This window comes from Anomalospiza imberbis, chromosome 10, assembly GCF_031753505.1.
Source record: "Anomalospiza imberbis isolate Cuckoo-Finch-1a 21T00152 chromosome 10, ASM3175350v1, whole genome shotgun sequence".
In the NCBI taxonomy this organism is placed as follows: domain Eukaryota; kingdom Metazoa; phylum Chordata; class Aves; order Passeriformes; family Viduidae; genus Anomalospiza; species Anomalospiza imberbis.
In genome coordinates this window covers 19,234,899-19,259,979 of record NC_089690.1, presented here as the reverse complement: position 1 = coordinate 19,259,979, position 25,081 = coordinate 19,234,899, and the positions used below count along the sequence as shown (strand labels likewise).

At 42.0% G+C, this 25,081-nt stretch overlaps 2 protein-coding genes and 1 long non-coding RNA gene across 11 annotated transcripts in view; 1 reads left to right on the top strand and 2 right to left on the bottom strand.

The window, feature by feature from the left end:
* The window catches only part of MYO7B (myosin VIIB), a 53,021-nt gene extending 37,061 nt beyond the window's left edge, over nucleotides 1–15,960 (top strand). For 5 of the 8 annotated variants that reach the window (XM_068201009.1, XM_068201007.1, XM_068201005.1 and 2 more), the window contains 17 exons: nucleotides 492–609; nucleotides 701–827; nucleotides 1,555–1,724; nucleotides 2,384–2,565; nucleotides 3,346–3,473; nucleotides 4,006–4,163; nucleotides 4,621–4,774; nucleotides 6,686–6,841; nucleotides 9,355–9,460; nucleotides 9,596–9,709; nucleotides 10,564–10,651; nucleotides 11,693–11,799; nucleotides 12,256–12,441; nucleotides 13,298–13,414; nucleotides 14,058–14,141; nucleotides 14,860–14,979; nucleotides 15,794–15,960. In XM_068201009.1, the coding sequence (XP_068057110.1) occupies nucleotides 492–609; nucleotides 701–827; nucleotides 1,555–1,724; nucleotides 2,384–2,565; nucleotides 3,346–3,473; nucleotides 4,006–4,163; nucleotides 4,621–4,774; nucleotides 6,686–6,841; nucleotides 9,355–9,460; nucleotides 9,596–9,709; nucleotides 10,564–10,651; nucleotides 11,693–11,799; nucleotides 12,256–12,441; nucleotides 13,298–13,414; nucleotides 14,058–14,141; nucleotides 14,860–14,979; nucleotides 15,794–15,877 (2,199 nt within the window). In that variant the 3' untranslated portion in view covers nucleotides 15,878–15,960. Of the gene's footprint in view, nucleotides 1–491; nucleotides 610–700; nucleotides 828–1,554; nucleotides 1,725–2,383; nucleotides 2,566–3,345; nucleotides 3,474–4,005; nucleotides 4,164–4,620; nucleotides 4,775–5,925; nucleotides 6,650–6,685; nucleotides 6,842–9,354; nucleotides 9,461–9,595; nucleotides 9,710–10,563; nucleotides 10,652–11,692; nucleotides 11,800–12,255; nucleotides 12,442–13,297; nucleotides 13,415–14,057; nucleotides 14,142–14,318; nucleotides 14,672–14,859; nucleotides 14,980–15,793 lie in introns of those variants that run through there. The other 3 variants (XM_068201010.1, XM_068201011.1, XM_068201012.1) reach the window with 3 other exon arrangements.
* LOC137480112 (uncharacterized) lies at nucleotides 7,051–11,422 on the bottom strand. Its single transcript, XR_011002712.1, has 2 exons — nucleotides 11,243–11,422; nucleotides 7,051–8,505 (listed from the first exon to the last, which is right to left on the bottom strand). It is a non-coding gene; the product is annotated as an uncharacterized lncRNA (long non-coding RNA).
* A 1,546-nt stretch (nucleotides 15,961–17,506) lies between the features above and the next one.
* LIMS2 (LIM zinc finger domain containing 2) overlaps nucleotides 17,507–25,081 on the bottom strand; it is a 201,757-nt gene continuing 194,182 nt past the window's right edge. For both annotated transcript variants that reach the window (XM_068200999.1, XM_068200998.1), the window contains 5 exons: nucleotides 24,775–24,925; nucleotides 23,662–23,754; nucleotides 22,730–22,778; nucleotides 22,472–22,547; nucleotides 17,507–21,670 (listed from right to left, as the gene is read on the bottom strand). In XM_068200999.1, the coding sequence (XP_068057100.1) occupies nucleotides 21,523–21,670; nucleotides 22,472–22,547; nucleotides 22,730–22,778; nucleotides 23,662–23,754; nucleotides 24,775–24,925 (517 nt within the window). In that variant the 3' untranslated portion in view covers nucleotides 17,507–21,522. The remainder of the gene's footprint in view (nucleotides 21,671–22,471; nucleotides 22,548–22,729; nucleotides 22,779–23,661; nucleotides 23,755–24,774; nucleotides 24,926–25,081) is intronic.

The following is a 25,081-nucleotide window of genomic DNA, read 5'->3' as shown; positions in this document are numbered from 1 at the left end:
AGGAAAACCAGCTCAGTTTGTAGATCCCAAATAGCTCATTAGGTCTGGGGGAGCAGAAGACCTTTGCAGTCACGCTTCCATATGAAGAGCAAGGGGGAAGAATGAAAAAGTACATTTAAATCTCTGAATAGAGTAGCTTTTAAGGCTCTATTTTTCATCTGATGACCAAGTCAGGATGGGGTGGCATGAAGTATTGGTTTTGATCTGGAAATGGATTATCTGAATTCTCTCCATGGCATCCAAGGTGTGTTAGACTTTGAATAGGTCAGTGGGAATTTTAGGGAAATTTGGAATCCAGATGCCTGTGGGCACTGTTAGCTGCATGTGGGTCCCTGGAGACTGTTCCTCATTTACTTTCTCCAAGTTCCCTTGACACCAGTAACAGCAGAGGATTGTTGGGAATCTCTGAGATCGGGCTTGTTCTTTATTGTCTGCAGATCATGCAAACCAGATTTTACTGAGAAAACCCTGGGTGTGTTTTTTTCCTGCAGGCCCCATACACACAAGACCATCTCTCCTCTCAGACCGTGAAGGAGCAACTTGTAGATTTTGCTCGCTTTCAGTGGCCTTTGCTTTTTTCCAGATTTTTTGAAGTCACTAAGTTTTCAGGTAACACCTGGCGCCTGGGGATAGAGGACAGGTGTAAGATCAATAGGAGAAGACTTGTAGCATTGATAAGGATTTTTTTCTGTATTTTCAGGACCCAGCTTGCCTAAGAACCACTTCATCGTTGCTATAAATTGGAAAGGCATCTGCTTCTTGGATGAGTCAGAAAAGCGGCTCCTTGAGCTGACCTTCCCAGAGATAACTGGCATCCACACCAACAGGTGAGAGCCCCAGAAAGACAAGATCTGAAGATGGCATCTCTTCCATACTCAGAAAGGACATACCTTCTATGCCATCTCCTTAGATGATATGATCTATGTCTGGAAAGGTGGTTTAGCCTAGGTCCAGGAAAGAGAAAGGAAAAATTTCTGAGCAGCCTGTAAAAGAAATACTGAAAGGACTGGATCCTTCCAGCTGGTGTAAAGTGATCCTGTTCAGTCAGAAAGGTGTAAGGAAGCACAGGCAGGCATTGAGACAAGAATGGCTCAAATAACTGACACAGTTAAGCCAGTGTCTGTTGTGCATGCTGGGAATTCACATATTTCTTGGGTGTCATGGACCAGAACAGGATCATTAAGAAAAGCAGTTAACTACTGCTTGCTCATGGCACACATCCTTACATCGGGTCACTCGGAGAAAAGGGTCTTACATATAAAAAAAAGCCCCCTGTGAGGACTGCCAGAGATTTAATTAGTTGTCAAGTTACTCCAAAATAAGGGAGTTCTTTTGTCTATATGAAAGCACTTCTATACAAAACATGGTAGAGTCCAGAGCAAAGCTGAACCACTTCAGTCCTTCACACTTACCAGCTCATGGGAAGGCAATTAGAACTACCAATATTCACTGTAAGGAAGTTATCTGAAAGGAGATGTGGGTGCCTTGGCTGAGTTTACAGATGGGTCTAAGTTTTTCAGATGCTCTGGTAACAAATTGTTCAATAATACATAGGGCAGTGAAGTCATTTGGACAGAGTTGCACTCTCATCACACTTCGTGCTGAGGAGTTTGTGCTGACATCTGTAAACAGTGTTGTCATTGCTGAACTGGTGGTGATGTTCCTGGAAGGACTGAAGAAAAGATCACAATTTGCTGTGGCAATGCATGAGAAAAAATCCCAGGGTAAGTGTCATAACTCTTCTACAGGGTGTGGAAGAAATCATGAGAGAATCCACAGCACTTGCTTGAAGGTGCTCAGAGAGGAGAGGGAGAACTTCATCAAGAGTCCCTTTGCTCCTGGGGGGATGCATCAGCACAGCAATGCCAAGCATAAGGCTTCCTCCTTCTCCTTCTTTATGTATTTTATTTAGATAGTATAGTGTCCAGGAACCCAGTTTAGTTACAGTAGGAAGTTGGATCTGGGTTCTCTGGAAATACTTTGCAGAAGAATTTCACAGAGGCAGTAAACTGGAATTTCCTGTGGAATACAGGTGGCTCAAACAGACATACATGTTTAAAATGTAAACATTAATTTCAGCTACTTACAACTACTGAATTTCTTTCCATGCTTTGCTGCCAGTCTAGACACAAAGTCAGCATTCATGTGAATCAAATGGAGTTCTGCCATTGCCCTCAGTGGATTAAAGTCAGAGTGTCAGAGGAAACAGAAGTGACTTCTCTGAAGTGTTACTGGAAAATTAGCCATATTTACACAAATCATTTTCTACTGCTAACTGAAGTCAGGCCTTCAAAATACAATTTCCTTGTCTTTTACATTGCAACCCCTTTACATTTTCTCAGACTGTCAAGCCTGAACAGTACCCCCTTATTCTGTTTTCCAGAAGATCCTGGCATCCTGTCCTTCAAGAAGGGAGACTTGCTAATCTTCACCGAAGACAAAAGGCTGGATACAGACTCTGGCTGGATCTGTGCCCAGAATGAAAGGACAGGCAAAGCAGGGAATGTATTTTTGGAAGATATCTACATCATTCCTTCCCTCACAAAACCCTCTAGTCAAGTGCTGGTAAGGAATGCTAAGCACTCCATGTGAAAAGACTGGAAGAAGATAAAAATGTTAATATGGTTGAATTTGTAACTGGAAGATAATTGTCCCTCCAAAGTCAGACAAGTTCTATACCTCCCATTGAAACAAAGCATTTAATTCTGTCCTGTCTGAAAACAAAACTAAACCTAGCCCACACTCTAAGGAGAAGACTGCAGCTGCACAAAGGTAATGACTTTTAAAAAACTCCAAAATCCACTCTATTCACCATGGAAGATTTCAGTGACTGCAATTAACAGGTATGGGTGTGCAGTTGAATTTTCCTGCATTCACTCTGGGCTTGAGTGATAATCACATAATGCCTCAAGAGAACCTCTGAGTGCATCAGGTAACTTAAGGACAGTATGGTCTTTGAGGGAGCCAAGGTTTCTCATTAATGCCTCTACTAATAATTTTTGTCTTCAGTTATGAGGATTCAGTATATTGGACCCTGTGCTAACAGAAAAAAGCAGAAAAACTGGTGGCAAAACACACTAGAGAGAAGCAGATGCATTGTAAAACATGTGCTGTGCTTTGGATAATCACATACATTTTCATGTCCACTCCTGTCATGTGTGTGTAAATTGCTTCTTGGAGTCAACTGTTCCCAGGTCTTTCTTGGGTCTCTGGAGATGCTGCTTTTGAGACAGGAGGTCTCGGGCAGCACACAGGGCTAGCTGCACATACATGCTGAGTAATACCTGACAGTGCGTGCAGAGGCCTGTCTCCATGTGACATCTCTGTGTGGCTGTGTTATTCCAGAGTTTGCTGATGATGTCTCCAGACCAGAGGAGGACAGCTTCACAGAACTCCTTCATGGAGGAACCTGATGAAGAGGATATCAAGGTGAAGCCTTACACCCTGGAGGAGTTCTCCTACGAACACTTCAGGTGAAGCTCTCTGTGTAGAGTATGCCCTAGAAAAGATCTTGTTGATCAGTAATCCTTAAAGCCTATTATGTAATGGCATCTCCTGCTTCTGACTGCATTTCTTCTTTTTGTTCCCTGTAATTGTGATTTTGGATACAGAGATTCTGGCCCATGGCCTATTGTGTCTTAAGTCTGGAGAAATGCAAAGGGGAGGACTGACTGGGCTGACTTCTTCCAGCAGGCTCTATTCTTAATTCTCACCCTTTCTTCAACACTTACCAGCTAGTGAGGATATACATCATCTCAGGCTTCAGAAAGTAAGGGGAAAATTAGTTTTTAAAAAACTACTCTTTTTTTTGTAAGCTTCCTACCTTCTGGATATACAGGAAACTACACTTCCCTGCTCTTGTTGACCTACAGAATCAAAGAAGATCTGAGATTACTGTCTTGTGAAAGAACAGGTCTAGAGATATGACTTCAAGATAATGACCTCCTTTGTTCATAGCAAGACTGATCCAGTAATTTTGTATTGCTTCCACTTGTCTTTATTCAGGACTCCTGAAAAGGAATCCATCAGCAAAGCTGTACTCCAGAAATCCCGTGGGCACAGTCAACTATGGGCACATTCCAAGGAGCCTCTGAAACAGCCATTGCTGAAGAGAGCATGCACAGACCCTGATCTTCGGGATTTGGCCTGTCAGGCCTTCATTGATATCCTTTCTCGCCTTTCTTTGGGATCTGAGAACACTAAAAGGGAAGGAAGACTTAGTTAGGTCCACTGAGATACCTCAGCCACCTTATAGGGGTTACATTTTCATAAAGATGGAGGGGATCAAATCTGTTTCCCTTGTCTACAGGGAAACGTTCCAATTTCCTCCCAGTACTCCACAGCTATGATGGCTCACTAAACTAATAATGTGGCTTTAGGAGTGAGAGAGATTTACTGCATATGCCCAGAGAATGCAGCTACTAGCACAGTACAAATCACAGCCAAGCAGCACTGCTGCAAAGGGGAAGGGGGAAGGGGACAGACAGGGAACATGCTCCAGACCTTCCTCCCAGTTTTAGCCACTTAGACATCAACAAAGTCACTAACAAGTTAGGATCCAGACGAACCTTCCCATCTGCCTTCCGAAACTTCTCCTTTTCTCCTTAACAGCATATTCACCCATCATGAAATTCATGGGAGACTACCCCTCAAAACAGGCACACTCCTCCGTGGAAGTCACTGACCAGATATTTGTGCCCGCTATCCAGGAGGAGGTTCTGAGGGATGAGATTTACTGTCAGATTATGAAACAACTGACTGACAACAGAAACAGGTATTTATTTTACCTGGGTACAAACACCCTGCTCCTGCAGAGCCAGGCCTCAAGTGCAGGGGGCATCCTTGGCACTGCAGCAAGGAACCCTTGCTGCATTTGTGATGCAGTGGGGGCAGGGGGAAGGAAAAACAAATGTTGGAGTAACAGCTTCCCTTCCCCCCTTTTGCCAGGCACTGCTTACCTTTGTGGAGAACTCAGGACCACTCCCTGGCAGGGAGAGGTCAGAGAGCACCATCAGTCATCTCCCCTGAGCTGCTGCTTTGCTCCCATCAGCATTCCCTGCTCATCTCCTTGTGGTCTGAGGCAGGCAAGGTGTCCCTGAGGCTCTCCTGCTCCCGAAGCAGTCTGTAGGGGAAATGTGGCACTGCATAGTCCTTGCATCTTGCCAGTGACTGTCCTGACAACCCTCCATTTAAACTTCCCAACAGCAGCATTCCCCTCTCACAAAAACATAGGTCACACTGGATTTTTACCACCAGTGAATAAATACTTTTGAGTAGTTAGATTAATTAGGTTACAAAACTGCCTTGCAGAACAGATTGGTTACAGAGGCACCTGCCCACAAAGAAGTCTCTGAAAAGGGCTGATGTTTTCTTCCCCACACACAAAATGGTAATTTGATCTACTTCCAGGAAAACTGAATTGCAAAAAGCAGCTTAAAATAATATTAATTATAAACAAAATTGTTTGTCCATTTCTGGATGAATTCAGTTTATTTATTTTCTTTCTTCTGTTCCACAAGTATTGCATGTAGTGGAACTTTCACCATGTGTGTCAGTGTTGAATGGTAAATTCCCTTGCAAGCAGTGAATCTTACAGGCTACTTAATGCATAATCTGTAACCATGGTGTCAGTGCCATGCCTGATGTATTCCACCAATGTGAGCAGGATCACTGATGTGGAAAAAACAATGCTTGGAAAGTGGCTATTTGCATATACTTTCATTAGAACAGCCAGAGCAACAAATCTTTCATCCTTCCCAGGCTGCTGTGTTGTGGACCATGTCCTGCTCTCACAAAGACCCAAACACCACTCTATAGAGTATAAATGGGATTAAAATAGTCTGTCTTCATCTGCAAAATTAGAACAGTAAGTGGGACTAAAGAAGCCAGAACCTCTTTATTCAGTGAAGTCTGATGTCCTCTCAGAGCCAGACATGCTGACTTTCCCAACCAAAACCACTTCACACCAGTGAGCATTTCAGAGCAATCCTTGGACACAGCTGAAGTGTGTTCTGCTCCTGGCTTTGAGGCAGAATGACTGACCACCTCAAGGCTGCAGAGCCCTTCTTAACGGTGAGGGCAAGGTGCCAGAAGAGCTTCAACTGTCAGATTTCACAGATGCAAAAGCTAGAAGAAATAGATTTCTACCTGAAAAATAGTACCAGCTTGATCTGGAGCATTTAAGAACTGCATCTACCTCATTACATAATGCTATCAACATGTTCATTTTTCAGAACAGGAGTACATGTAAGGGGAAGCCAGTGCATGCAAAATGTTCATGCCCTGAGCAAAGCTGCCCAGTGCAGAGGGCAGGTGAATACATCCATTGAGAAACCACGACCTGAATACATGTGAGGTTGAACATTAAATCAACAGTGGCTTTCCAAGAGGATGGCACCAGGGTCACTGCTGCTAAGATGTCTGCTAAACTGGAATTTATATTTATTCATGAGGTTTGCATCTGTCACGAGTATTTCTCATGCAGGACTTGGCACTGTCTTCACATGCAGACTGTGGTTGCTGCACAGCAAATGAATGCCAGAGCCTGGGAGAAGGCTCTGTTGATTTGAAGCTCTCTGCACAATGGGACCATGAGGGGAGTGTATTTCTCTTCTCTGTAGCTGGTGTGTGGTCAAACAGAGAATTATATGTGGCTGTAGCAGAACTGTTGACTTTGTGTTCACAGGTACAGCGAGACCAAGGGCTGGCAGCTCCTCTGGCTCTGCACTGGCCTCTTCCCACCCAGCAAGTCACTGCTCAAACATGCCCAGAAGTTCATAGAGACACGTCAGAAAGAAACACTGGCCCCAGGGTGCCGTCGGAGGATTCAGACAGTAATGAGGTAAATAATCTGGCATATAACCAGCTCAAAGTGTTCAAATATCAATAATCAGGTCCCAAAAAACACACGGGCTAAAATAGTGTGCCTGTCATTTTCCTTTTCCTCTTTACATCCTGGTTTTTCAAGTGATCATTTTTTGAACTTTCTTTATGGATTTGAACCATTGAAGAGGGGTCTATGTCACAGTTTCACTTTTTTCTTTCAGGTAGCAGCATTTTAAAAAGTTCATCATCACACATAATCACTTGACTCCCAGAGCTGGGTATTTCAAACATCCTAAAGGGCATGCAGCTTGGAATGATGTCACTGATGATATCCTGCCCTTACTTTTCTTTGGTGAGGCAGCATGTCCTTGTTGAAAGGATCAGTATAATCAATTCCTATTCTTTGAAAAAACCCAAATGAATAAAGCCCTGACTCTTACCTGGCTGCTCACAGCAAGGCATTTCTCCATCCACTTGGCATTACCCCAGGCTGAAGCAACAAGACCCCCAAAACACAGTGCTTCCCGAGCTTCCGAATGAGTAGTCATTCTAAGGGACATGACACAACCAAAGAGAGAGAAAGGGCTAACAGGATTTCAGGAAGGACCAACTGAACGGTAGCAGAAAGGTTTCCCTAGATTCCTCCAAGCACTGGAATAACCTAGCTTACCCCTCTGAGAACAAAGCTTTGGCATCAAGGTTAACTCCAACCTTCTCCCTTTTGATGGTACTGTGATCTACCACTTGCCTGCCACAGTCCTCATCAGTAAAGAATTTGCCCAGTGATTTCTCCTTCCAGCTCCTGCATCTTCCCCTCTCCCTCAGGCTGGGCCACACATTTGGTCTGTGAGCCCCGCGGGTCAGGCTCTAGGGGAACACTAACACAGTGGATATCCCCCTTGCAGTGGGTGGGGTTTGGCACTGCTGGTGAAATGTCGCCACACATTGAACTCGCTTTTGAAGTGTCTGAAAAATGCATGGCAAGGAATGCTATTCATTGTTTATTTCTATGGAGAAGACTTAAAAATTCCTGCCTCCCTATATCACGTGCTATTCATGCTCTAAGCCCTGTTGAGCTGCACAGAGCTTCTTTAGAGAGAGCAAATAGGGAGGGGAAAGCAGAATGGGCTGCTTGGAAGGAGGATTGTATTTGCTAAACTGCCCCAGATCTGGAGCCTGGGGGATGGGAAGTAGAACAAAGACAAATCTTGTCTTCTAAGAGCAGTTCTTTTCCTAAGATTAAACTTGCATCTGCTTAGGATAGGATAGAATAGAACAGAATAGAATAAATTATTTTGGTTGGAAGGGATCGTCAACGATCATCTAGTCCAACTTCTCCCTGTAAGTAACCTGGTCTCTTTGGAAAGGGTAGAGCAGGCAGCTCAGAAGATTGACCTAAATACACACAGGGGAACCCAACTGAGTCCTTGGGTACACACCTTTTCTGCCATAAACCACTTTACAACTTCACCCCCAGAATCTTGGCCAGGGAACCACCAAGATGAGTGTTAAGCAGATCTCATCTTGGCAGTGAATTCCTAGCTCAGGCTGCAAGGAGAGGTGGTTAGCCCTATGCCTCTCAGCCAAACTACTGCAATTCCTTGAGCTCCCAGGGCCTCCCTCTGATGCCAGGTCAGGAAAAGGTAACTGAGTAGGGCAGGCCTACACTTTGTACAGTGCCTGCACAGTACAAAGCACATGCTGTTCAGCTTGGTTACAGTGAAGTTTTCCTTTTCCAAATGGAAATGATCCTTTACTGAACGGAAAAAAAAATTCCAATCCACACAATTAAAGCTTGGATCCAGAGTAACCTCCTCCTGAGAGACTGACCCTGTGTGAGAAGCCCATAAGCAATGGTGTTCAAAATACTTGAAGAGCCTGCTCTGTGCCACTGAGGACAGGAACTTACCAGGCCCAGGAGGCAATTTGTTAGATTTGTTCTCACTTTTACTATGTCAAGATTTTGGCATGACTGAGACTTCAGGGCCAGTTCCTTTGCTGTAAAAAGCAGCTCTGCTCTGAGGTATAATTTCAAAGAAGTGGGTTTGTACAGCTTAAGCACCTCCTAAGTCAGTTATTGCACTCCAGCTCTTATATAAAATGCTTTCAAGCAGCCCTCCAGACCTTTTTGGTACTTGGGCTCCAAGTCATTTTGTATCCAAATACATGTATTTTTGCTGATGCAGGAATTAAATAAAATGTATTTCTCCTTGTAGCTGTTATATTCATATGTCAGTAAGGAAAAATGCTGTTGAATCCATAGAAGAGGCAATGGTGCTGGCTAGGAAGGTGTCTTCTTCATGCAGCCTCCTTGCAGAGCAGAACAGACTTTCACTTTACATGCCAATAAGACCCTCAGTTTCTTGCTGTTAATACACTGAATTTGCACTGGGGTGGAGGTTCATTAGAGCCCACCCCATCGCAGAGTACTGGCATTTTGGAGGGTGTCTGCTGTTTGGCTGGAATACTGCTGTTCATTTCCTCAGTGATTAAATGGATCTCTCTTATGATGGTGGTCGCATTTTCCAGGAGTGGCTGCAGGAAGTGGGCACCTCATCCTGTGGAGGTTGAGGCCATCTTACAGAACAACACTAAGATCTCACACAAGATTTGCTTCCCCAACGAAACAGAACTGGTGAGCACTTACTTGTTTTCCCAGCCTTGACCATTATTCCAGCCACGATGTGCTCATCCAGGAGCATGTGTGAAAACATTCAACATTCTTATTTCTTCCTCTCCTCTGTGTAACATGAGTTTTGTTATCTTATAGACATTTGATGTGGGAACAAACACCAAAATCCAGACTCTGTGTCAGAACATCGCTTCCAAATTGCAGCTGCACTCCTGGGAAGGTTTCAGCCTCTTTGTGAAGATTGCAGACAAGGTAACTGCTTCTTGACTCTGGCAGGATAGCCAGGATGCCCATCCTCTCTTATCTATTTACCAGGCCACCTAAAAAACTATATAAAGACAAGGACCAGAGCAGGTGATTACTGCTTCTGTCTTACTGAGGGGATATAACCTAAACTTGAACTTTTAGCACTTGACAATTATTTTCAGTCTCTTAAAGGAGCTGGATGGAGATGCAGAGCTTCTATCATTCTGCCAGTACCCAGGTGGCACTAAAAGCAGAGAAGATGTAGGCGGTCCAGGCTGCTAGGATTCATACTGCTGGATTCAACCCTTTTTCACTCAGACTTTGCCCAGATGTGGTGCACATGTACAGTGCCCTCTAGGATTAGGGAAAACAGGGGCAACCAGCACCAGTTAATTACTCTCTGGTTTGCTGGGAGCCTGCCTTGCCTGAGCTGAAGTTTGGGCTGGCTGTCTCGCTGAGAGGGCCCTTCTCTTTGAAACTCTGATTAAAGCAAAAGCAGCACTGAGCCCTAGCACAGGGAGTTTCTGGTGTGCTGCCTTCCTGAAAAGAGAAACACAGTATGTAACAACACTTGACAAAGAGAAGAAGACTGGGAATAAGCTAGGCATCTTCAGCTTGACTTCAATAAGCAACCTGGAAAGCAAAAAGCCACAGAAGATGCAATAAAGATCCCAATATGAAATCTAAGTAAATTGAGCCTTCCTCCTCCTATTTTTCTACTTCTTTCCTGCTATAATTTTGCCCTCTCACTGTAGACAGGGAAAGAATATTCAGCCTGATACTTGGGTATGTGGCACAGGCAGTATTTTATATGATGTGCTAACCCCTCCTTTCTCTCCTTCATTGCTTGGCCTCTGCAGGTGATCAGTCAGAACGAAGCAGACTATTTCTTTGACTCACTAAGGCAGGTGACAGACTGGAACAGAAGGAACAAGCCAGGAAAAGATGGTAAGAAGAATGCCAGCATGACAAGAAGCTGCATGAGATGCTGTGTTGAACTGGAAAGTAGCTGATCCATCCAGTAGGATTCACTCCATCTTGGGAAGTGTTTAGCAGAGTCTTGTATCATTTTTGTTTGTACATACATGGTTAATGCCTGCACCAGCAGAGAGATCCAGTGACCTGATGCAGCCAAGTACTGGCTATCAAAAACACCAGAACATTTTGGCGGGGGCAGGGAGAGGGGATCTCTCCAGAAATTTTAAATTGGTACAGAAGATTTTTTTGACCTTTTGTATCCAAAACACAGCTGGATACATGTACTTTAGATAGGCTGATCCTCAAATACTAAGAAACAGCCAACACATGCAAATAAGTTCTTTACAGAGTGTCACTCACATTTCTTGAGTTGTTAGAAAATTTTTAACTAGGTTATAACCTGGTGATACCCAAACACATTATGTTGTCAAGGAACAACTTGTTAGAATAAAATAGTCTAATAATAACAGCAACTCCTTGCACTTACCATCCCAGCCCCCCCAACCATGGATAATATACATTTTGAAAACAGTATCAAACTCTGTATCAATTTGTCCTCACCTTTGCATGTTTCAGGACAGCCGAGGTTCAACTCCCTGAAGCTCTGTCTATGTATCTAAGACCTTCTAACTAACTTCTCTTCCCTCAGCTGATGTAGCTGTTAGGAGCTCTGAAAAGCAGTTTAAAGATATGGGTGCACTAAATCACAATTCATTTGCAGAAGCACAGCCATCAGGAGATGTATTTGAACAGCTGTCATGAGCACCAGTAACAAACACTCTATGGTAGTCCCTCAACTTCTCCTCCATCTGCATTGTATGAGCAGTGTCCAGGAACTGAAAACTGATCATTTCTTTTGTCATCTAAAATTGCTTTTTGTGTTGTTTTGTTAGTAATTTTGTTTGTTACTATTGAAACCATAATTATTTTTCTGAAGAAATTCACAAGCCATTTAAAAACTGTAGGACTATCAGTGACACAGAGAACACTAACAAAATCTGATCTCCTTAGGGGCTGCTCTGTCTGTGGCCTATGAGGTGTACTTCATGAGAAAGCTGTGGCTGAATGTCACTCCTGGCAAGGATCTGAAAGCTGATACCATTTTCCATTACCACCAGGTAAGCAGCTCCCTAAAGAAGAGGTATCTTGTAATACCTTAATTTCTTGTGATAAATTAAGTCTGTAGGACTACTGTCTCCCTCTTGAAAGCCTGCATTATAGAGCCTCCAGAGGAATACCTCCTCCAGAGGTGGGGGGCACAGCTCAGCCTCAGAACAGAAATATTTCTCAGTGTTCACAGCCTAGCTATACTAAACATGTAAAGAGTACAGCTCCTTTACCTCATTGTACTGTGGAATTGCTCATCTTGCTCTATAAATCAGAGAATCACAGAAAGTTTCGGGTTGGAAAGGATCTTTAAAGATCCAGAGAACCTTCAGAAGGAGCTAAAAGTTCCTGGGATATCCTTGGACTGTGTTTAGCAAGGCTTGCGTCCTGACCTCACAAATTTAGGATGTCTAAGTCAGTGTTTGCTTTAGCCCATTCTGTCTGGATTCAGAGCTGGTCTCTTCCAGGAGCTGCCAAAGTACCTCAGAGGCTACCACAAGTGCTCCAAGGATGAAGCTGTGCAGCTGGCAGGGCTGATTTACAAAGCGCGTTTCAATGACGACCGCACACAGCTGGCAGCTATCCCCAAAATCCTGAAGGAGCTGGTGCCAGACAATCTGCTCCGAGCAGTGGCACCAGACGAATGGAAGAAGGTAAGAACATCAGCTTTCATTAGTCATATTACATTTACAGAGCTTTAGTAGAGAAAACACATTGAGCCACACTACATTTTTGATCTGATGGCCTTTGAAAGTACTCTAGAGGGATGGTATTAGATATTGCTGGATTTGCCAGCAGGCAAAAGGATTTGCCTCTTACAATCCAGATTTTACATACTCTACCAAAATTCTGAAAGATATCTGCAGGCCTGAATGGCTTGTCTGAAGTGTGCATCTTTCTTGGAGATACTAATCTATTTCTAGTGCCCAGAAAGAGTTAGGAGAAAACAGAGTTAGCAATGGAACTCAGAAGTTGAGGATATCAGACAGAAATAGAAAATGAAGGTGTCTCATAAGAATTTCTCGGCAGCAAATCAATCTCCTTGCACTGTGTCCATGCTACTTACAGCAAAAGGCTCTTTTATCCACAAAAAGGGCAAGGAGGTTTTAGCAGGTACTTACCACTTAGTCTGCTGAGGAAAACACAGGACATTATTTCAAATATGAAGGGAAAATTCACCCTCCATTTTTCAGCCAAAGACATAATACATGTCTGTGGGTGTTGAACACTGGCTTTCTGAGTTTTATCTCATGTTGCCCCTCTGCCCTGAAGTCCATTTCCTCAGGCTGCTGGGCTTCCTTCACCCAGCAGAGGAACAAGGAACACTGGAGGGTTCTGGCTTACCTTGCCCCATGGCATAGCAGCTGTTTTCATTTTCAATTTTCTGCTGCTGAGGCAAAAAACACTGATTGTGGTGATGAGCTGATGCTGTCTTTAGTGCTAAGGCTAGGCATTGAAAACCTGCCTGTCTCCAACTCAGCTGGCTTTGTATCCTCTTCTCCTAAACAGAGCATTATCGCAGCATATAGTAAACATGAAGGAAAAACTGTGGATGAGGCCAAGATTGCTTTCTTGAAAATGATACACCGGTGGCCAACATTTGGATCAGCCTTTTTTGAGGTGAAGGTAGGTTTGAAGGCCTCTGTGAGTGATTTGGTAGTAGATCAGTGCCAAGGGAACCAGAATGACTACAATTCCGTATCTGAAAGTAAAAATACATTATCAAGCTGAATTCCTGTAATCTATAGAAGAAAACTCAGTTCCTTCCAAACTGGGAGATGGATTCTTTATCCATTCTGAACTATGCTTGTTTACTGGCAATGTTGTTGCTCTAGTTATAATACCTCTACTACAGTTGTGTAGTAGCTATAGGGGGCTAAACTGTCCTGTCATTGCTGTCCACAAGAAAATGCTGCCAAATCTTATCTCTTTGGTGACTCTTCTCTCAGAACAGAATGGTACTAATCCTCTCATTCTAGAGTGTGTATCATCTAAGAATAATTTCCCATGTGTTACCTTGAATTTCTCCTCACTAGGCTCTTAAATGCTTTGCAATCAATCATTAAACCTGTTATCAGACAGCACAGTAAATAATGGACTTGATTCTGCTGTCATGTAGCATCTGCTCAAGTCATCAATATATGGCCAAAGTGTTTCAGTGTTCATTTGGGAAAGAAAAGAAGCACTGGACACTGTTAAAGGTCACTAGGCTGTTGATACAGATAATTTCTCAATTTTCTGCTTATCTTGCTGTGTTACTCATTTACAGCAAGCCTCGGAGCCCAATTTCCCAGAGATTGTACTGATTGCAATCAACAAGCAAGGAGTCTCACTGATACATCAGAAGACAAAGGTAACAGCTGCTTCTCACAAGTCCATCTAAGGAAGGACTGAATGAACCCTGCTAGTTTAGGGACAGTGATAGGACCTTGCCCAGGAATGGTAGGAGAGAATAGAGACTCTATTCTTTTTTTCTTTTTTCTATGTGAAACTGAAGAAAATGTTACTGCCTCAAATCACTTATTTGCAGTTTCTGCTCTGGAAAGGAATAGGATAGAGCATCTCTGAAAAAAGACATGGGAATCATGATAGACCTGGCAAGGTGGTAAGATCAGGAAGATGGATAGGCAGTGCACCCTGGAACGTGCTTCAGAAAAATGCTTTGCAGGAAGCCCCAGCTGTCTAAGAGATCAGGCTGAATGGCCATGTTTAGCTGCAGTCTAACTCCAACAGTCTGGTCTTAGCAAGTTCTCAGAAAAAGGGAGTATCACTATTTACTTGCAACAACCAAACAAATTAAAAGATAGGTTTAGATTATTGTAAATCTAATGGCAGTGTGCTAAAGCAAAGATCAATATATAATGAAAGGAAGTCTCACTAGTGTGATTAAGCTTTATCTGTTTAGTGAAATAAAATATACCACTAATCTGGATGCAAGAAATAACTTGATCCATGATTTTTACAAATGAAGTGGGAAAGAACAAGAATACTCTGGCTCTACGGGTTTTCTTATGTAACAGCCTGTTTTCATTTGAGAAATGTTCTGTAGATCACTTTGTTTCCCCTTACAGGATATTTTAGTAGTCTACCCCTTCAATAAGATCTCCAACTGGAGCAGTGGGAGCACATATTTTCACATGACCATAGGGAACCTGGTACGAGGAAACCGGCTCTTATGTGAGACATCTCTGGTAAGATGAAGCATTTTGCCAACTAAGACACAACAAAATCCCCATTTTTCCTTTCTAAGCCTGATTCCTACAAAAGATGGTGCAAAAACAGATAAATACCAGTGCAACATTATACCAAAATAATTACACAATATATACCATAATTATACCATAAATACCAAAAGCATTCACTGCTGTGTCAATAAAACTGCTATTTAGAACTGGTTCAGTTCATATATAATGCTATCTGATGCAAAGATGCATGACACAGGACACAAGGAAAAATAGTAATGTCCCAAATTCTTCCCATGCATCAAAATTTTATCCATCTCAGAAGTTAAGACTGCAAAGCTACATAGGAAGCTTTTTCTGTCTTGCACATCTGCCTCCAGTTATGTAGTAATGCCAGCCTTGTAAGACTTCGTATTTTCCAGGGAGTAGTACCACCTTTTTAACAACTGGTTTCAGACTATTCACAGCCTCAGAGAAGCATCACTGTATTCATATTTAAAGGTAGACTTGTAAAGATAACAGACATTTAAAGTATAACTACTCTGACAGAAAAGCTTGGATTCTTAAATAAAAGAATCTTAAGTACAAGTCAAGCTACAGAGTGAATACCAAGGAGACAGTAGAGCTATGGTTTGTAAGTTTTGGAAATCCATGAAAAGCAGAGGGAAGAATGGATAAATTATAACTAAACAAAACAGATATTGAAAGAAAAGATGTTCATGCAAGGAAAAACCTGAGAAGATAATGGACGAGGGAAGAAATTATAGTTATTTTTGCTTCTGGAACTCTCTGAGAGGTTTAAGACTTTTTTCTTTCCTGACAGGGCTACAAAATGGATGACCTGTTAACATCCTACGTACGCCTCCTCATGAATGCTGTAAACAAGCAAAAGAACCTCCCAGCCTGAGAGTGGAAACAGAGCCCACAACCTGTACTTGTGCCAAACTATCTGTAATTTCATATCCCAGAAGAAATGCCATTTAAAAAATATTAATCTTGTTGATTGATCTTCTGATCACACACTGAATGAACTGAGTTCAATACTACTACAAGAGAAGCTCAAGTAAGCATGTGCTTTCAAATATCTGTAACACTTCTGTCTTAGATGTAGTATGAGAATTCCATTCAGGTACTGGATTTAGAGAAAGTTTAGATGGACTTTAAAGTTCTGTGGGAGTGGGGAAACCCTCTGAGAGCCTCTTCTAATAGTTTGAATCTCCTCCATTCAAAGACAGACACAGATTAAGAGCTGTCTTCCTTCTGGAAAGAAAATGTCCCTTATTATATATGCTCTTACCAAACACACAAACTCCAAGAATCTTTGGAAACAAAAGTAATGTAATTTTTTTCCTCCTACTGGCAATTCTAAGAGTGGAGAGATGCCCTTTAGTAGCAGATAACTGGACAGTTTGAAAGGTAAGATGCTGGGTTCCATCCTCTGGTCCCTAGGTTACATGCTCCACATGACAGCAGACTGACAGCCAGTTACTGTCAGAATGTAACTGTCCTTCCTGCATGCTGCTAAACTTGCAGGCTGTTCCCTGACTTACCACAGCCTTGCTTAAATTAAATAGTTGTCTTTTTTCCACATGTTATAATGCTCTTGGAAACTTACAACCACTTTCTACTGTGCAGTTTCTAGTAAGCTCTGAAATGAGTCTGGGGTTTGGGTCCATCACTTTTAGTTGCTCCTATTTCAAGATATAGATGAGCTCTTCAGTCCAAATCAGAATTGAAGAACTCAGTGTAACAGAGGTCTGTTGAAAAGACTTTTCTGCTCTACAAAAATGTTCTGTTTGGAGTTATGCAGACATTCCCTCACGAGACAAGAATAATAGCTTTAATTTGTCCTGATCTTTTCTGCTTCCTGTTTGGCAGACAGTTTGAGTGGTTAAATTTGATTCAGCACTTGTTCATCTCTAAGAGCTTTGTAGAAACATAGCTTTGGTGCCAGGGGAACCAGAGTGTGCTCTGAGTGTGTAAAGTAGATACAGACTATGGTGGGAGCAAGCTTAGCTGCTACCCCCTCAGATCAAGTACTCCTCCCTTGCTCCCAGTGAAACATGAACGTGTCTTAAAGCAATTACACCAAGTTCCTTGAGACACAATCTGGCAGTGCTGGAGAAACAGCTCTGCCTGATCTCTCAACTTTGCCAATGGATGCACAATGGTTCTCTTGTTCCCTCAGACATGTGTGTGCAAAATTCAAATGCTGGTGGGAGTTTTGCGTATGGGTGGCAGGGAAGAGCCCCACTCTCTTTGTGCGTCTAAATGAGTGCCACACCTGTCAGAATAGCTGATCTTTTTGCAAGCAGTTAGATGCTCCTGCTGTAATGTCCATTGCTGGCAATGGAAATGCTGGAGTCTCATTACCCAGAGTGGTTTTGTCACCCAGTGTCTGATCTAACTAACTAGCTGTAAGTGAGAAATGTTCAACACTTCACCTGTACAAAAAGAAATTTTGCAGCCAAACTGTATTGTTTTTGGTTTTTAAATAAAGACTGCAGAAAATCAACCACAATGTCTTTTTTTAACCAAGTGAATGTTTGCTCCAGATCCATGTAACCTAAATTATCCAAATATCCACTATATCCTGTAAATGACCATAGTATCCCATCTGCTCATTACTTACACAACACAAGTTGTACAACACAACCACTAAAAGGATGATACCCCTTTCTTCACACCCTCATTAACCAACACATCACAGAAGCAGCACAGGTCCAAAACATGAATTCACCACAACAGTGCCTCAGGTTTCAGCAATCCCAGAGTTCCTCAAAGAGGGTAACAGTTTCTGGCTAAGCACTGAAAATATGGTATTAACTGTACACTATACCATTTTTTTTCATGTAAAGATTTAAAATGTATTACAGTTGACTTTAATACAAGAACATACAAAGGCACAGTATTACAGCATTTCAATCTACAATCGTGTTTTGTTAGACAGCTCAAACGTGTGATAAAGTGAGAGCTCTACACAGTGCAGAACCCATCAAGGCCTGAACCAAGGCAGGGAGTGGCTAATTCTTTTCTCAATCTAATACCCTCAGCACTTAATAGTGCCTTACAGGCTAGTATAACCATGTTTATTACACGCTTGCCTGCAATCTATTCCTTCTCCATCCAATCACTTCTGAAAGAATGTCAGTCATATCATCTAACACCAGCCATGGCACATCAGGAATTCTCTCTACGAAAGGCTGACCAGTGTTTGCCAGCGTTGCACAGACTGCTGTAAAAACACCAGGATGCAAATCTAGAGGAGGATTAGTGCCACAAAGAAAGACTGCAAATGATTAGCATAACCCTTGGGAAAAAAAAAAAAACAAACTTCATATACCATGCTTTCTAAAAGCAAAACCATTTTCAAGTGTACTCAGTGAGTGTTAGTGATTTTAATTAAGCATAAATATGAATTAGGTATAAATATAAATGTATAGTATGAGACATCTTCTATTAAGTGTAGATTTCTGAGCCAAGCTCAACCTTCATATAAATCTCTATTCTCCAGTGGTGTGATGCTTAGGAAGAATTTGGCCAGCAGGTCTATTTACAGCAATAGAAAAAAAGCGTGCCACTTATTTCTTACTGACACCTTGACTATATTAATTAAAAAGAAAACAAAACCCAACCTGTCAGCCTACCAAGCCTACTAAGGAAAAGTTGTGAGTTTGCACTATAGTCTACTTGGTCTTAAAATCTAGACTGACAGAAGTAGAAGAAGATGCATATTTTAAAGACATTTATAGTTATTTCTCCTACTCCTTCAATTCCACTCTCACAAAAAAGGTATGTTGGTAATATAAACTACTGTAACTCTGCACATTGCAGGCTATGGGCAGCAGAAGCATAAGAAAAATTAATAATTTAAGAGAGTATCACCCTTCATTAATATCAGGGATTACAATTGTTTTGTTCACTAATTAATTTTGCAAAACATCCTGAAGATAAGGACATATTCCAAATCCTAGAGAACTCAACAGCTTCTCAAAGAGAATGATATCAACTCTCCTTAGAACTCTGAAGCTTTCTAGGTCTGCCAAATCTCTAACATGAGAGAAGGTGAAAGCATACTTTAAATCTTCACTGGCAGCACAGAAGTAATGCCATTCACATACATGCATTTTCCATTGCTGAATGTGAGAGTGGCTGCTGAAAGAATATTACCTATTGGCTGCTAGTTACTTAGACCTTCCATATTTACCAGGAATGTGTGGCTGTGTGTTCCTCCACCACTTCCCAGGAGGCTGGGGATACACAGCTGCTCAGATTCAGCATCAGACAGGGCCTGTGACTGAGATTACAGGAACAGACCAGAATGTTTTATGCTGAAAAGAATCTGCATAACATGCTGAGCTGCACCTAGGTCAGAATAAGTGTTTTGTCCTGTGACAAAACACCAAACAACAGGTGTGACTGTAAATGGGGGGTCTTTGCAGGGCCACATGACTGCACCAAAAGACATGCTGTTCTTTGTGCCCTTAAATAAAAGACCACTTTAAGGTGAGAGAACAGTGAATAGCCACGTGTTCTCCTAGAGCAGTGACACAAGCAGCTACTGTTACTGGAATCTGCAGTGCAAATTGGTCAGAAGATGAAAGAGTTAAACTGCTAAAATTAGGCCTACCCCTCATCATTGTTAGAGTGGATACAGCATAACCCAGTTAAAAGATAATGATAACTTACAGCAACAAAATGCAAAGCACCTGAGGGAAACTGAATTAGCAAAGGCAGTGAAGCTCTAAGAGATGGTCTCACATGGGGGATTCTGATCACTTATCCAGGACTTCCTACCACTGCTTTGGTATCACTGGTGCAGTTCCATGGGTACTGATCCAGCAAGCATGGTAACACAATTCTAAGGTAGACTATTGCCCCAGTCCAATTGCTGCTCACACATACAAGAAGTGGGGAAGCTTTAACTTCTTGCTACCTAATTCCCCCATGGCTGCAGGGTGTTGTCTAGGCCCAACTGCTGTGTTCATTTGACTGACTAAACCAGCCACTTTTTGGAAGATTTAAATCATGCAAAGGACAGTAGTCCTCCAGTGCCTGTCAGCCTTGCAAAGGGGCTGGCACAGTCTCACAACTGTGCATGGAAAGGGATTTTCAGGCTGCTCAGCTTAGTTTAGCACAAGGAAGTATGGGGGTCACCTCTGAGGAACTCAGAAGCTCTCTGGGATCATACATTGTGTGGGTGGGCTCAGGAACAGCACTGCTGATGGCTCACCTCTAAAGAAGTATTGAGAATATCCAAAAGCAGTAAATTTCTCAGCACCTTGGATTGTGGTAGCAGAGACAGTAGGACCAGTGAAACCTCACTGGTGACAGGCAAAATTACAGAGGAAGACAATACGCTTGAGATGTTAGCATCGTGTCTGAGATCCTCTCCTTAAGGACACTCAGGTCTCAAAAAGAAAGATGAATGAGACTCTTATTTGGGCAAAAATTTTAAGAAAAATGGGGGTTTTTTTCTGCATAGCACCACATTTGCTACAATCTCTAAACATTAGAGACATCTTAATGTAACTGGGCTTTCTGGAGTGTGACCAACAAGCATATCCTTGGCTGGCAAATAGAGTAAGAATGGGAAAACTGAAGTGCTTAAATTGGTACCATATTATTTATTCAATTTCCTTATGCAGAAGAGTAGACAATGCTCCAGCCACACTGTCTCAATAAATATCAGCTATGCCAATGGACAGGACATGCTTTGTGTTGACCAGCAGAAGCTCTACCAGCCATGTAGTAGTAGAGAACAGAGAATATTAGTGTCAGTTCTAATAAAATGTTTAGTTTGCCATAGCCACCTTCTCTTTAAGGAGACCCCAACTACTCTGAAGAGGCTCACATGGCCTTGACAGCTGAAATCTCCTTAGTTCTGAGCACAGAGGAAACTTCTCAGCTGCCTTAACACCCGGCCTAAGTGGGCAGTGCAGATGCCATAGCTATTGGTTCCTGGGCTTGTCCAGTAAGCCTACAAACCAGAAGGACTGAGATATGGGATAGGACACCCATATATTCTCTACAGGAATCTGGAGAAAGACCAGAACTTTTTGCATGTAGTAAAGAAAGACAACTTTCAGACTATTTGCCTATATATTAAAAAAACCTAAAAATTGCTTCAGCCAGAGTAAGAAGAAAAATTCTGATACTCTGAGAAAGAGCAAATCTGACATTTCTTCCAGCTCTACATTTAACCACTTTTTACAAATTCCTTAGACTAGAAGAGTGAAAAGAGTAGTACATTTCAAATGAGGAAGGAAAGATTGTGTATAGCTCCACAAAGGCAAAATGCAATGTTAATAGCAAATTAATAATCAGCCTTGTGCACTGCTGAAGCAGAACTCATCCTCCTCTTCCTGCAGTGTTAGTAGACAATTGCTTGGGAAAAGGGACAGTCTAGAAGCAAGAGACCTCACCAGAAGCAGGGGAAGGTACTACTTATCTTTGGTTCCACTTCTTAGTAATTGCTTCTGTAATCAACAGCTGCAGTGAGCAGCAGCTTGTGTTAAGAGTGCAGTCAGGAGACTGACAGACCTGTTTGCTTTAAGCAGAGTTTAAATCTAAAGCTTTAGGATGGATCTTCTTGGATGCCAACTCTGACAACTTCTTCAGACGTTTCTTCAGCTCCAGGGGGAATTTCTCATAGCACTTCTTGCACACAGGCTTCATGTCAAACTCCACAAATTTATTCCTTTAACACAAAGAACAGTTATTCAAATGGTGTTTGCAAACTATATGCTTCACTAATTAAAATCTCCGTGCATCTACATCAGTGTTGTTGCAAGGGTTCTATGCCATTTATAAAACACCTAATTTCCTCATCTGGTGATGCAAGTATAGAGATTGGGTTCTTTTCAGTGAACTGAGGTCTTCAGCATTGCTATGTAAATAAGGAGCAAGATTTTGCTATATATTTACATGTAGCAGTCTAGAATAATAATTTTGTTACTGTAGAATACAAGTGTCACTTCAGAGGTTCCCTCTGGGATGAATTAGAGCTCTTTCATACAGCCAGTGGAGCCAACCCAGTAGAGTAGGATAAGAGTTTGAACCTGAGAAAGGAAAAATGTAGGATTGCTTTTTTCCTGTCCCTTTTCTAGATATTTGAGGTAAACACCACAGTATTTTATTTCAAAGCAATCTATGCAATAACAAATATTGTTCTTGAGGGGAGCAATCACAGTTAAGGAGACATGGAGGCTGCAGGTTGTTCAGGACAGGCAGTTCCTCAAAGTTTAGAGCCTTCCCTCTGTACTGCTGAATGAGCTCCCCTCTTACCCAACCTCCTTACAGAATAGATTCAGGAAGGAAAATAAATCAGAGAGGATGCTGAGTGCCAGCTCCCTTTCAGTGCTGAAATCAGTGGAATTATAAGCACCTGCTCCCACAGAGAAAAGGTATATTGGCCTTCAGAGAGGCAGAGGCAGGCTGATACCCTGCCTTAGGGACAAATGTCTCACTCACGTGGTCCAAAATACAAGCACTGACTTACTTCAGCGTGAGCTTGACATTGCAGGTGGAGCAGGAGAAGCAATTCACACACCAGGCCTTGTTAAGAGCTGATACCACTGCAAAAGCAAAAGCACCAAGAGGAAACTGAGGGATTGTTTGAATTCAGATTTACATCCAATTTCAAATGAGGCCAGATGTGAAAACAAACACTGTTGTCTTGCAACTGTGGGACTGCAACAGCTGCACCAACAAATGAAACAAGGACAGCAACCCAAAACAAGGAGAGAATAAATCTTACCATCTCCCTCTATCACGTGGCTGCAGTTGTAGCAAACATCTCCAAAGAGCTGCACAGAAAAAGAAATAAGAATACAAACTCATGTTGCTGACTGCTCACGGTCCCCAAATCACACAGCTGGTGCGAACATTAAATACTAATAATCAAAGAATTCCCAGATACAGCAGTGGCCCCCAAATATACCAATTTAAATCTTCTGAATAACTTCTCATACACTTGCCAAATAGTCTATGTTCCTTTGGATCTCATACCACTAAATACTACAAAACCTTTTTTGTTGATGCCTCACACTCTAGTACTGTTATGGGATCTTAAAGTCCTGTGGAGAAGAAAGGATGGGTAGAGTATGATGCTTAGTGTAGACAAACATCTCCTGATGCTCCACTACAAACCCCAAAATAGAACTATTGCTAAAATACAGCTACTGTCAGAACAGCAACACTTACCTCTTATGAGAGAGTTATTTATCTGACACTAGGAAATACCAAACCAAAGCATTGGTCAGTTGAATCACACTGAAAAAACAGGGTTTCATTGGTTTTTCTGTTTAGTTTTTTATAATTAATCTACTTTTCTATGATTTAGACAACACAACAGTTGCCTCGTGCTCACAGAAAGAAGTAATTATCAAAGAAGCCCACACAAATACATTAGAAGTAAAATCACAAGGATTTTAATCTCAACCCACGGTCAGTGATTTTCTGCCAATGGCACAAATTAAAATCAGTGTCCCCAAGACATTTCTATTCTGTTTTCTGCATCACTTTTCTACCAAGAAAAACTATAATTTGTTAAATCTGACTAATTTCTTAATATTTCATTGAATCTACAAATTCAGATTATGCAAAATCTGCACAGCTTTGCATACATAAAACATGAAAAAGCATTTGCCAGACACAATAAGTACCTACATCACAGATGGCTGAATTTACCTGATTATAATGAGTCTCACAATAGGCCAGCCCTTTTTTTTCATAGTGTCGGTGCCCCAAGAATGGCTTCTCACACTTGGCACAAACAAAATGCTGTAAAAGAAAAAAAAAAAAAAACAAAACAACATTCCATGGCAGGCAAAACAACTTTCCCATCACCAGGTAAAATCATGGCAATAAATCCTAGCTCAATACATGACACTTGATCACAGCACAGTTTGGGTTGGAAGGGACCTTAAGGCTCATCTGATTCCAACCTGGCCTTGGACACTTTCAGGGCTGGGGCAGCCACAGCTTCTCTGGGCAACCTGTGCCAGGGCCTCAGGGCCTTACAGGGAAGAATTTCTTCCCAGTCTCTAATCTAAATCTACCTCTTTTTATTTAAAGCTGTTACCTCAATGCTTTAATGAAGCACAGACAGAAAAGATCTTTATGGAAGCAAAAAAAAAAAAAAAATGTTGTATTAAGGACAGATGGAAGACCTGCTGGAAAGGCAATCCTATTGTGTCTATCCTGATACTTGTGGACTATCATCTTGCTTGTTCCAGGAAGAGAAACAGGAACATAAACATAGTTGGTATGAATACACCTCAAATGAGCAGCAGCATCTCTCTCAGGTCAAGCCCTAGGAGGCATAAATGACTGAAAACAAAGATGACTAAAATCTTCAGAGCAAGTTGTGATGACTCAGCTGAAAGTTATAGAAACAATGAGCTGAAAAGGTTTAAAAAGCAATAATTGCTCAGCTCTCAGTAAAAATTCCAACACTGTTAAGTGCCTGGTAACTCAAATTGGAGAGGATGTATCTAAGTACATAATACAAAATATATAAATTTATTAGTAAGTTAATGCTTTTCAGTGAACCCTATTCTACAAGGATCATTACAAATTTTAAAAGTAAGGTTATTTCAGCTGTGAAGCTTTCTTTGGAACCCTGATGGGCCTGCTGTAATTAATTCACTCACAAAAGATGAAGACAATCCGAAGCATAAACAATTGAGTTTAGTTTGAATTCATATATTACAGACCACCTGCATGTCTACAGCTTCCAAGCAGCTCTAGTCCCCTTCCAAAGCAGGTGTTGAAGGAAGTTTGATGTTCAGAAGGCCTCACCTCGACGTGCCATTGCTTCCCCAGAGCGTTGACCACTCTGCCCTCGATGGGCCTGCGGCAGGCCCCGCAGATGGGGATGCCCATCTTGTCGTGGCAGGGCAGGCAGTACAGCTCCCCCTTCAGCTCCCGCGCCTCGGCCGTCAGCTCCTTCCTGCAACGCAAACCCTGAGCTAAGGGCGCTGAGGGAAACTCTTCAGGGCCCAGTGCTGGAAGACTAAACTTGGAAGTTAACTTAGGCAACATTCACGCTACAAATGCAGTCATTTTAGCTAGTGAAATACAATTATTGTCAACTCATCTTTCTAAA